General features: G+C 32.3%; 1 protein-coding gene across 2 annotated transcripts in view; it reads left to right on the top strand.

Moving 5' to 3' along the window:
• Positions 1–214: 214 nt before the first annotated feature.
• Positions 215–13,393, top strand: part of LOC126893188 (glutaminase liver isoform, mitochondrial) — a 112,195-nt gene continuing 99,016 nt past the window's right edge. For both annotated transcript variants that reach the window (XM_050663142.1, XM_050663143.1), the window contains exons 1-2: positions 215–514; positions 571–611. In XM_050663142.1, coding sequence (XP_050519099.1) covers positions 230–514; positions 571–611 — 326 coding nt within the window. In that variant the 5' untranslated portion in view covers positions 215–229. The remainder of the gene's footprint in view (positions 515–570; positions 612–13,393) is intronic.

Genomic DNA, 13,393 nt, shown 5'->3' on the forward strand with positions numbered 1-13,393 from the left:
TTATACAAAAAATAAAGTTGTTATTTTCTGTGTAAATTTATAATTAAATATTTTTAAAGTAAAGACATAATACATAATATTTATATCGATCATGATTACTCACTCATCGCGAAAATATCTTTGGCCCGCACTTCAAACGATAAATAACTACGAAAAAAACCCGGTATAAACCACAGTTTTTTTGCTATTCGAATTTAAACCTATATACTGTGGTATAAACTAAGAAACTATGGCAACACCGCCTATACGCATGGTTAGAACGATTTTCCAAATAATCTCATGCTCCAGATTGTCGTCCGCGTCCGATCAGACTTCGACGCTGCGCGCCCATGTCTCTGTTACGAAACGTTTGCCTGTAATATCGACCGCGGAAGAACATATTACATCCATAAAAATCATGCTCTCAAATCGCTTTTTAAGTTGTTTAAGCCGGTGCCAGGTGAGAAGTCAGTTTGAGCAATGGATATCAATTCATACTATTCGTATGTCAGGTTTTCACACAAACCGCAAAAAAGTAAGTGAGCAATTTTTACCATTTCCGAGACAGTTCTAACTTGATTGTTTTTTCAGAATGATATTGATCAAACACGGGCTATTATTAACAGACAAAGGTACTTAAATTGTTGTTTTATTCTTATTTGTGTGTATTTTAAATATAGGTCAACTAGACTGTAGGTTTCATTCAAAAATTGCAACTTTTTGCTAAATGCAACAATCCTAAATACCATTACCATACCGGTCTATAATATAGGTAAATGTATGTATTTGTTGTTACTATTAAATCTACTATAACCACTTTATACAAACTTTTTGTGGAAACTGTGGACGATTTGTTTTTGCAGAGACCATCGTATTTTGAGCAATTTTTAATGGGTTTAGATGTTTCCGGTGTTTGTATCTATGATTCTTATTATTACTTTCCATATTTATTCTACCATTTATCCAATGTATTTTCTACATGTTCTCATAGTGTTTTTGCTCTATTTATTGTTCTTTTACCTAGTGATATACAGTCTATTACTTCTTCCTTTCTAAGAGTCCTTTTTTTATTTAATTCTCTATTTGTTGTTATTTTATCTAGTGATTTGTAGCAGGGGCGGATCCAGGATTTATGTTTGGGGGGGGCACCATTGGGGGTCTGGGGGGTTACCCCCCAGAAAGAGGGGGGTTCGAAATTTTTTTGGAATTTAAGCCTCTGAAAACAACGTTTTTAGCACATTTTTGTTCAAAAAGTGCAACTTCATTTTTCTTAAATTCGTGTTTTTTAATGGGTTTATGAAGTTTAGTTTCTTTGGAGCAGTGCCTAAAACAGAGTAGTTTAAATGCACTATCCTTTTTTCGATGTTGAAATAAACCTAGGTGATACTTTAATTTTTTCAATTACTAAACTAATTAAGTTATATGACCAAAAAAACTGAAATACAATTAGTGTCTAAAATAACGTTATGAAAATTGTTTATAGGTACAGTAAATAAAAAACACCGTTTTAGTTAATAGGTAAGTCTATTTACATAGGCCTATTAAGTATTAATGTAGTTAAATATGTATACAGGATTGGACAGTTGTTAAAACCAAGAAATACATAAAAAGAACAACTGAAATAATTAAAACTGTAAAGTAAAAACATGTTTAATGAATAAGGAATTCATTTACTAAATGTTCAATTTAATGAAAAAGACAACTTCCGCTTGTGCTTCCTTGCAAAAAGTTTCAACACTTCATCTGGATCTAAACTGGAAGCTATTTCCTGGTGTATGTGCAAACTTGCCAGCCCATTAAGTCGTTCCTCCGTCATGGTAGACCTTAAGTAGGTTTTTAATCTGCGGAGAGTAGAAAACGATCGTTCAGCAGTACTACTGGTCACAGGTAGTGTGCAAATAAGCTGGAGCAACACTGTTATGTTGGGCAGATCGGATGAGTATTTCATAGCTTCAGCAGGGTGTTTAGGGAAACTTTCTGAACTAGAATTCCACATGTGTTTCCAAATACTCAACTCTCCTTTCAAAGCTTCATAGCATGGGAGGTCATTTTCATACAGTTTAGCCCCTTCTAAAACAGAGTCCTCATAGAGATCTGAAAATTTACCTAGTACTGGTAGAAGCATCTGGAGCTTTCCAATCTGGACCAATTGATTTTTTGGAAATCTATTTTTCATTTCACAGACGAGAAAATCCAAAAAAGGGAGATAAATAGACAATCGAAAGTAGTCTTCAACTGTGTCAGTTTGCACATTTGGTCTGTTTCTTTGAAGACCAACTAATCTTGGTTTTTTTAATTCAGTTCCCATTTTAGAGGCCAGGTTTTGCGCTTTTTCAAACAGTCTTTTGAAACACTCTTCATTGTTTGCCCTTTGTTCTTGCATGCTCTTGAGGGTAGCATCTATCAATGTCATTGCATTGAGTACATCCATATACTCAGCTTGAAGTTTCCTAGCCAGTGGTAGTGTAAGAGTCATAACATTTTCTAAAACCACTAAGCTCACAATGAATTCCGATGAAAGAATGCTGGCCGACCACAAGGTCCACAAATCTATAGAAATAGAGTTGACTGTTGAGGTTAGGTCAGAGTAACAATTGCACTTGGCAGCTCCAGCTCACTCGACTTAAGTGACACAACTACTAACTACTAACGGTCGAACGAAAAATATCGATTGCTTCCGCGCAGTTGACTTGCGCTGTTGCTCATATTTCCACGACTGTAGCTTTGATCGCGCAGTACGTCCTGGGTATACCCAGAGGGAGAACGCCTGCGCATTACAAAATTGGGCGTTCGCGGAGTCCAAATCTTTCCCTCTGAACACCCTCCGGATTTTTAATTCGGTGTTCGCGCAGTACAGAAAAAAGATCCTGAACATGCCCGGGGTACGCTCTCGACGTTCGAGGATTTTGTTTCGGATTTTAAGTTCGCACAGGCGCACAAAATATTTGGGAAGAATTTCTTGACATTCTGTTCTTACTCCTTCCAATTCTTAACCTAAAATATTGTTTTGTTAAACAACTTGTAGATGTAGATTCTGGTTTTTAAAGTTTTGAAATTATGTAAAGTGTTGTGTCATTTAAATATTCTTCAAACAAATTTTAATATTTTTTATATTAAAGCTTTTTTAGTTGTTTTTGTCAATGTTTTCCATTTCGTATGTTTATAAACATGGGCGTCCGCAGGATCAAAACTAGGGGAGGGCAGATTTGAGAAATAAAAAAATTGGTTAGATAAGCAATAATAAATATAGACGTAAATTGAGAGTCTTCAGAGAGGGTGAGGGTGAAGGGGTTTCCTAAGAAAAGTTTTGAAAATAACGTTTTTGGAGCCAAAATTATAACTCAATGACTTCATACAAAAATGAAGCAAACTAAATATATATTAAATATTTTAAAAAATTTTAGTGATTTTTACAAAAACGTGATGCAAATTTAACAAGTTTATTTCCTCCTGGATAAGCCTTCGATTTGTGAAGCAAGATAAATTGTCTGTTCCTAAACACTATTATTTAAACAACAATTTACGCGGATCAATTGTAAATTCTTGTAAAACTTTCTCTACAAACTCTTTCTTTTTTATTCTTTGAAGACTGCTGAACGACCTCTCAACTGTACACGTAGTGCAAGGCAATGTTACGAGAATTTCCAGCAATTTTTTTGTTAACGGATAATAAGTAGTGGACGCTCGAACCAGTTCAAAAATTTCAAGGGTGTTGAAGATGTCTAACTCATTATTAAGGCGTTTTTTATTCCAATGTTCTACCCATACTTCTAGCTCTGCATCTATTCCATTTATTTCATAGTGGTTTAAGGATTGTCTCAGTTGTTCTAATTTAAAGCCATTTAAATCAATTTTTGAAAAATGCTTGGAATGCAGAAGACTCAGAGCGAAGGCTGGCGTATTTTCTTCGGACAGCGTGTCTCTAGAGACAATACGAAAGAATCATGGATCGCCTTCAGTATTTACTAGGCGTATCAGCTGGATGATTGCTTCTATGCTGTTGCTTGTCTACAGTTCTAGGGGTAGATAATTCAAAACCGCATTCTTCGGCTATCTTATTGGCTTCATTCAATAAAGTGTTTGTTACATTCTCTGCGTTCTGTCTGTGTTTTTAAAATATCCATGATTTGACGAATATGTTCCGCTACATTTAAAACATTAGTTTGCGCAGATTGTACGCGGTTGACTATAGGCTCTAGGTATTCGGAATATTTTGCAATCACAATGACAGCGACGATAAATCCTGACTTGCATGCCACATAATGCAACTGATAAGATGTTTTTCTAGTGACCAAATTTCCTTCAACGAATAGGGTTTGCAAGGCTTGTACAATTTCAATGAATTTTTTTCGAAAAACCCTAAGTACCTTGTATTTCTCGAACCACCTTGTTTCGCAGAGGCTAGGGATATTTGCTATCATATTCCTTCTTAATACTGATTCACGGAAGAAATTGGTTGTATCTTTAATAGTTGCAATAGTTTCGCACTTCATTTAAACTATTCAAATCGTTCACAACTAAATTTAATCTGTGTGACGCACAGTGGAAAAAAAAAATCGAATAGAAAGAAAATACGAATTCAGGGGTGGTTGCTGTTGCTTGCAGATTTAAAAAATATTAGGTAAATAAAATAATAGCAGATTTCAAATTTGCATTAAATTTTTGTTAAGTTTATGTGGTTTTTTCATCCCAGCTAGAATGTAGATACAGAGTGGTTGCATTGAAAATCAAGATTAAGTTACACCTTCATATTTTTCTATATTGCTTATTCACCAATTTTACACTCGCCTCGTCCTCTCTAGGGGGGGGCAGCTGCCCCCCTCTGCCCCTCCCTGTGGACGCCCATGTTTATAAATAAGTAGGTACCTTTTCAAGTATTACTTTCATTCGATATTCGATAATTATCTATTACGGTAGTATGTATTACAATAAATTGTACTCTGTTTTTACTTAATTTCTTCTATCTAAATGAGCTTATAAGTACCTACATATTCTTGTGGTTTATTTTTCAGTTTAATTTATGAGTTAAATTAGTCTCTTATTGAATATAATGAAACATAAACAATACATCAAACTTATTCTGAAACAATTATATTTCATTATTTTTGTGGTGTAATAAACCACAACACAATGCCACAACCCATTAAATTCAATACATAGATATCAAAATTGGAAATGATTGTTTTACTAAATTATTCCTTCCTTCAGATAATGTTCAACCCTCATGAAGTTAAAGGTAATTTTTATATCTACATATCAACAATCTTTTACTCTCTACAAAAATGTAAGCTGGATTTCAAAGTGGAAATAACCACATTATATTGTGGAAATAATAAAGAAAGACTCTAAGGCCGATGCCACATTATGCGTTTTGACCGGATGCGTTTCCGACGCATCCGGTGAAAACGCATAGTGTGACAGATCGGTCCGGTTGCGTTGGAAGCGGATGCGTTTTGAGTCATCGGTACGCGCTTACTACCTGCACCAGACTAAACGCATAGTGTGACAGGTTGGTCCGGTTGCGTTGGAAACGGATGCGTTTTCACCGCATCCGTTCAAAACGCATAATGTGGCATCGGCCTAATCAAATTTCTACCTTCTAAGAAAGGCATTGAATTATTGAATAGAAAGTTAATCCTTTGCCTGTTGCCTTTATTCTCTTTTCTTTTTCTCTTTGTTGACATACAAATTTGTTGCATTTGCATTTTTTTTGACATTTATTTCGAAATAAGAAAGAGACAACAAAAAGCTTCCTTCTCTAACCTTAATGTATGCAACCCGTCATTACATTGCGAATCCGAAAATTGTTCGCGGAGAGAAAAATCCTGAGCATGTCCAGGATAAGTTTACGTTGACGCCTGCGCATTGGAAACTAATTCCGAACTTACTCTGGGTATGCTCGATTTGTACTGCGCGAACACTACTTGTAGAAAGCCGGCCGAAACACGTTAGCACAAACCATACATACTCATAGACGTTTCACGTAAATTGTCAAGGTCAAGACAGCAAATTAATTACCATTCCAATCCAGAGATGTCGCTGTCAGTCAATTCTCTTGTCATATTTAACAACTGACAGTTGACAATTAAATTAATTTGTTTTGTTATTTACTTTTTATTTTACAGTTTGTGACTTAATTATTTTATTGTGTATAGTGATGTTACGTTTTTAATTAGATTTAATCACAATTTTAATCAATTGTATTAACCTCCTCTCCGTTTTCATGAGTAGAATTTTTAGTTTACATTGATTGATCATCCCGTGTTGTGTTTCTCCACATTTAAAAAGACAATATAATAGATCCTGAAACAGTTTATTCCAATAGACAAGTGTGTCATCAACATTTCGGGCCTATATATTTTTGGAAGTTTGTAAAAGATTATAAGGTATTTATCTAAACAATCATTCTACAAGATTCTTTCAAAAATTTTCATTCAACTCAATATTACATTCAACTCAATATTACTCAGTGCTTTCACGTGACACATGGCAGTAGTGTTTAGCATTTTCAAAACAAATTGGAATATTTGAAGTTTTCAGTAAAACATTGAATTGTCTTTCTGTTGTTTTAATTTCCTGCGAAATTTCATCAAAAATCCCGCAAAATTTATAATTTGAAATTCCCACGTAACTAAAATTTGTCAATTTAGTTCCCATTCCAATCAAGAGATGGCGTTAATTCGATCCAAAAGATTAACATGGTCGTGAAACGTCTATAAGTATGTATGGTTTGTGCACGTTAGGCTTTAACCTTGGACTTGTCAAGTCAGCTGGGGCAGGCAGCTCGCGGCTGACTCACGACTAGTGTTACCAGGTCCAATTTGTTTTTAATCGGTACATGAGCAAAAACAAATCGGGATTTAGGGTTGTAGATCGGGACAAATAAACAACAATAGCCCAGTAAATGACCGTTTTGGAGTGTAATTTTCAGAGTCAACTCCGAACTGCATGAAAATCTGGTTTTAGGTTCTACTTACTGTCTACTTCAAAGTTGAACTTGTACCGTTGGTTGCTTTTACTTGGGTGGTGATAGTTACAGTTACCCCTTCTCGAGGGTAAAAAACGCGCGTTTAAAGTAAGTCCCAAAATGGATCAACTAACTCTAAAAAACTTTTGTTCTATATAATTTTTAAACTAAGTCAATACTTTTCGAGTAATTTTATCGAAAAAAATATTCTTAGCAAAAATGTAGCTTTTAAAAAAGCAAAAAAAATGTAAGTTCAGAAAGTCTTAAGGTTTACCGGTTGGGAGTGCTTAGTTTTGAAAAAAAATTGGTTTTATAGTAAAAAAAAAATTTCCTAAAATATTGGAAAATGCCCTTTTTTCAAAATAACTTAAAAAGTATTAGGGATACTAAAAATCTCAAGGAGTAAAAAGTAGGTAGGTTTTGCTTTTATAAATATGATAGTTTTGTTTTTCTGTTAGACACAAATTGGTTCAAATATGGCAGTTCATATTTTGCATAAACTCGTGATTAGTGATTCGTTCAGGCCCTTTCAATCATGTAAAAAATACATAAGTAAAGTAAATTGTTTGTAAAGCGGTAACGATTTATTTCATTTGGGGTGCTAAGTAGGGGGAGATTTTCAAGATCTTTTTACCAAAAAAAAGGAGTCAACTTGATTTTGAGCATAACCCTCTTAGTTTTGATGCTAGAAACTTTTTTAAAAAATAAAGCTTTATTAAAAAAGTTTTAATTGGTTTTTTCCGAAAAGTGCTTCATTTCTTGATTATTTTACGTTGAAATATTTGATTTGGAATTTGACGAATAAGAGCGTATTTTTCATGAGCTACAACTTTGCATTTGCTGGGTCTATAGTCTTTACGAGTTCACAATTTTTTTCATTTTTTTATATTATGTTACATTTTTGCTAAGAATATTTTTTTTCGATCAAATACTTACTTTTTGAGTTATTTGTGAAAATCGCCTGAAAACGGGATTTTTTTGTCGAAAAATAAACATTTTCAATCGTAAACAACTCGAAAAGTATTAACTAAGTTAAAATTCTATAGAACTAAAATTGCTTAGAATTAGTCAATTTATCTATCTCCGGACTTATTTTAAACGCGCGGTTTTTCACCCCCAAGTAGGGGTGACTGTCAGCTCCCGAGTAAAAGCAACCAACGGCACAAGCCGTCCGAATTTTTATGCAATTCGGAGTTGATCCTGAAAATTACACGTTATCGCCGTATTTCCAGTTTATTTACTGGACTACAAAGTGTTTCTATTATAATCTGTATTTAATCCTACATAATAATAATAATCAGACGAAATTACAAAAAAATCGTAGATTAAGTAAATTATTTATTTTTTATTAAAATTATATTTTTCATTCGATTTTGCCGCTTTTAGGAGTGCCTTGTTTTTATAACATAGTTATAAAATTCACTGCAAGTCTTCCTGAAAATGAGGTTTTGCCTCCTTGGCAAAACCTCCTTCGTGGGTGAAAATTGGTTTTCGTGAGTGAAAATCGGGACATTAAGTGTCCCGATCAGGTACAAATCGGTACGCGTCCCCAGACCCCTGAAAATCGGGACGTCCCGCGCAAATCGGGACACCTGGTAACGCTACTCACGACTCACCCTAGAGCAGTGGTGGTGATTTATTGTAGCAAGAATTTACGTTAATAATGTATCTGTTTGGATATTATTAGCTACTTGCAGTAAGGTAGCTAAAATATTGTAAGTGTTATTTTATCGGTAAAAAAAAAACCTTATGAGGGCTTGGGGGGGGGGGGCACGTGCCCCCTGTGCCCCCCACTAGATCCGCCCCTGATTTGTAGTCTATTATCTTTTCTTTCTAAGACTCCTTGTATTTTTGTTGTTATTTTTTTAAGCGGTAGGTCCTTATAACAAATCCAAAGGGTCCCGGGAGGGCCGCGGTCGGAAAATTGTTTAGACATTTTTTTTTAAACAAATTCAAAAACTCAATTTTTTTCCTGTACAATTTTTTTCAATTCTTTGGGTCATTATGAGCAAAAAAATTCTCGTGTGATTTTTCTTTAAAATTGATTGTTGTCGAGTTATTTGCGATTTAAAATTTGAAAAACGCGAAAATGGCTATTTTCAAGACTTAATAACTCGGTTAAAAATTATTATTATGAAAGTCAGAAAGTGACTAAATCCAAGTTTAAAGCCCCCCTATATGATCCTGCAGAAATTTGTGTCATTAATTTATTAGTAAGCTATTATTTTTAATTAATAACAATGAGTGCTAACAGCGTATTGAGGCGGCCGTCAATTTGAGTGCGAGTAAGATCACCATTGGACTGCCGGTATGGTGCGTATAACTCGACAACAATCAATTTTAGAGAAAAATCACAAGGGACCTTTTTTGCCCATAGTGACCCAAAGAATTATTAAAAAAATTGTACGAAGTGAAAAAATTGATTTTTTGAATTTGATTAAAAAAATTGTTTGAACAATTCTCCGACCGCGGCACCTCCCGGCATCCTGTAGATTGGTTATAAGGACCTCTTTTTGAGTAAGTTTCATGTTTCATATCAAATATTAATTAGGTATATATCAAATAATTTTTATCCATTTAACAGATCGGTGCAGGTCGTTCTTATATCGAATCTTAGAATATCTATTTTTATTATTATTTTCCATATTTATTCTCTCATTTATCCATGGTATTTTCTACACGTTCTCATTGTGTCTGCTATGTTTATTGTTTTTCTATTTTCTATTACCTTATCTTTTCTAAGAATCCTTTTATTTATTTTGTTTTTTTAAGCGGAAATTTTAATAAAAACATATTTAATCTGGGTTCCTTTTCAATTACAATTTTGCACATATTTCCTTCAAGAAAAACCAATGTCTTGATTCTATTTTGATCTCGTATTCTTTGTTTGCATATTTTTTTATGATGGAATTTTATTTAATTGAGATTAAAGACTTGTATTAATAGACAAGGGCGCATCTGTAAAAATATTAGTACATTTGGACGTTGAGAGGTGACTCATATTTTTTTGCAGAAATTGCTTGAAAATAACTCATAATATTATTTGAGTTATCCTCCCACTCAAAAAGGTCCGGAACATTGTTTAAATAATCAAAATATCAAAAAATTAAGGACAATTTCGATTTTTTTCTTGGCTTTTTGATTATAACTTTAAAAGTATTCATTTCCGAGAAAAGTTGCACTGACATAAAAGTTGCGTAATTAAATTTCTTACAATATAGGATTAGTTAAAAATTTTAAAAATTGTTGCAAAATAGCAATAATTGCGAAAAAAACATAAAAAAACAAGTATTCGTATTTTACGTTTTTCAACCATTTATGCTACACTTAGGACCTGCATGTTTTACCCAGCAAAACTTTATGACATAGTAAAATAATACTGTGAATTTCATTAAGATCTGTTCAATAGATTTTGCAAAATAAATTTTGAAATCCAGCTTTCGCAAAAGAAAATCATTTTTTCAAAATGCTGCAGAACTGAAAACAAACTCCGACAGCAAGTTGAATTTTTTTTACATATAGAAGAATACTGTAGCTTTCATTTGCAATGTGCAAAATTTAAATCGAGTAACCACCACGGCGTCAGGAATCTTTTTAAATAAACATTAATTTTTGGTGCTACGCGCAGGACAGCGGATAGTTTGCTCTGATTGGGCATTCCAATGACCTTTGATAATGATTGATAAATTTTAATTTTTAGTACATTTCGATATAAATAAATAAATTTGTTTATTGTAAAATAAAAACACATACCCTGTCCTTTGAAATAACACTTATTTAGCAAAAACTTTCTTTGTTCATATATTTTAACTAATAGAATAAAAATTTATTATTTTTAAACATATGCAATTGTTTAAACAATATTTCACAAACAATAATCAAATTAGTTTGATTTTTGTGGAAATAAAATATTAAAATACAACAAAATATAGAGTAAGAAAATAATATATTAGATAAAGATTGGAAGACATTTTGGTAGAAATCAACTTGTGTGAATGGAACACCGCTGTCCTGCGCGTAGCACCAAAAATTAATGTTAATTTAAAAAAATTCCTGGCGCCATGGTAGTTAATCGATTTTAATTTTGCAAAGTGCAAATGAAAGTTACAGTATTCTTCTATAAGTAAAAAAAATTCAACTTGCTATCGGTTTTATTTTCAGTCCTACAACATTTTGAAAAAATGAATTTTTTTGCGAAAGCTGGATTGCAAAATTTATTTTGCAAAATACTTTAAACCGACCTTAATCAAATTTACAGGATTGTTTAACTATATCATAAAGTTTTTTTGTGTAAAATATGAAGGTCCTAAGTGTAGCATAAATGAGTGAAAAACGTAAAATGCGACTACTTTTTTTATGGGTTCTTCGCAATTATTGATATTTTGCAACAAGGGTGACAATTCTTAAAATTTTTAACCAATCCTATATTGTAGAAAATTTATTTACGCAACTTTTATGTCAGTAAAACTTTTCTCGGAAGTGAATACTTTGAAAGTTATAATCAAAAAACGAAGAAAAAAATCGAATTTTTCCTTAATTTTTTGACATTTTGATTATTTAAACAATATTCCGGACCTTTCTGAGTGGGAGGATAACTCAATTATTATTATATGAGTTAATTCCAAGCAATTTCTGCAAAAAAATACAAGTCACCTCTCAACGTCCATCTCAAAACAGATGCGCCCTGGACTATAAAGACTTGTATTTAATTTGGGTTTCTTTTCAATTACAATTTTGTACCTACATAAATTTTCTTCAAGAAAAACCAATGTCTTGATTCTATTTTGATCTGGTATTCTTTGTTTTTGTTTGCATATTTTTTTGATGTTGGACACATTTTTGATTCTCCCATTTATCCAATGTATTTTCTAAAAGTTCTCATCGTGGCTTTGTTCTATTTGTTGTAATTTTACTTAGTGATTTGTAGTCTATTATCTTTTTTTTCCAAGACCCCTTATATTTGTGTTTTTATTTTTTTTAATCGGCAATTTTTAATAAAGACTAGTATTTTATTTGAGTTCCTCTGCAACTACATATTTAGTCCAGAGTAATAAGTTTTTTCCCATGACACTTGAACAGCCAGGGTACTGAAGCGTTTTTTCGACAGGTAATACCTATAAGAGCAAATTGTAACTATTTCCTGCGTAGGATCTGGCGGCCATTTTTATTTATAAACAATTAAGTGTCAAAAAATGTCATTTTTCCCTTTTTTTTTCAAATCAATGGAAAACATGGAAACTTATGGTTTTTTAGTACAAATATCTTCTAGATTATGGAAAAAGCTTTAAAATGACGTATTACAAAGTTTGATATACTCATTTATTGTTAATATAATTGCGAAAGAAGGTCGGAATTGCAAAAAAAAATATTTTCGCAATAACTGTTGTAAAAATTAGTGTACAGCTTTGAAATTTTTGTCAAATATGGTTTCTTTGGTGCTTAATATGTGATAAAAATTTCAACGCGATTCATTCAATTGTTTAAATTTTATTCAAATTGTTTTTCCCAGAGAGCATTTTTTTTGCAATAACATATGTCAGAAGAAAATGACGTTAGAACCATTCCACAGATGTCAAATGAAAGAGCATGAGCTATATTTTCAAGGTTTAAAAAAAGTGAATAATAAATGCATTTATTAGTAATAAATATTTATGCAAAAGTATCGTAAATCTTTCCTTATAAACTTTTTATTTTGTTATATAAGAAAATTATACATATTTATTACAATTTTTTATCAATTATGATATAGATAACATTACTTGGTAGTTGTGCACTTAAAACAGGGTAAAAAAATTAATTTTTTTGGAAAAAATTATTCAAAAAGTTTATAAAGAAAAATTGACGATGCATACTTTTGCATCATTATTTATTACTAATAAATGCATTTTTTATTCACTTTTTAAACCATGTTGAAAATGTAGCTCATGCTCTTTCATTTGAAACCTGTGGAATGGTTGTAAGGTCATTTTTTTCTGACTTATGACTTATGTTATTGCAAAAAAATGCTCTCTGGGATAAGCAATTTGAATAAAGTTTAAACAATTAAATGAATCGCTTTGAAATTTTTATCACATATTAAGCACCAAAAACCCTCATTTGACAAAAATCTCAAAGCTGTACACTAATTTTTACAACAGTTATTGGGAAAATATTTTTTTCTGCAATTCCGACCTTTTTTCGCAATTATATTAACAATAAATGAGTATATCAAACTTTGTAATACGTCATTTTAAAGATTTTTCCATAATCTCGAAGATATTTGTACTAAAAAAATCATAAGTTTCACTGTTTTCCGTTGATTTGAAAAAAAGGGGAAAATGCCATTTTTTGACAGTTAATTGTTTATAAATAAAAATGTCCGCCAGATCCTACGCAGGAAATAGTTACAATTTGTTCCTATAGGTATTACTTGTCGAAAAATCGCTTCAGTACCCTGGCTGCTGAAGT

Source organism: Diabrotica virgifera, chromosome 10, assembly GCF_917563875.1.
Source record: "Diabrotica virgifera virgifera chromosome 10, PGI_DIABVI_V3a".
Lineage (NCBI taxonomy): Eukaryota > Metazoa > Arthropoda > Insecta > Coleoptera > Chrysomelidae > Diabrotica > Diabrotica virgifera.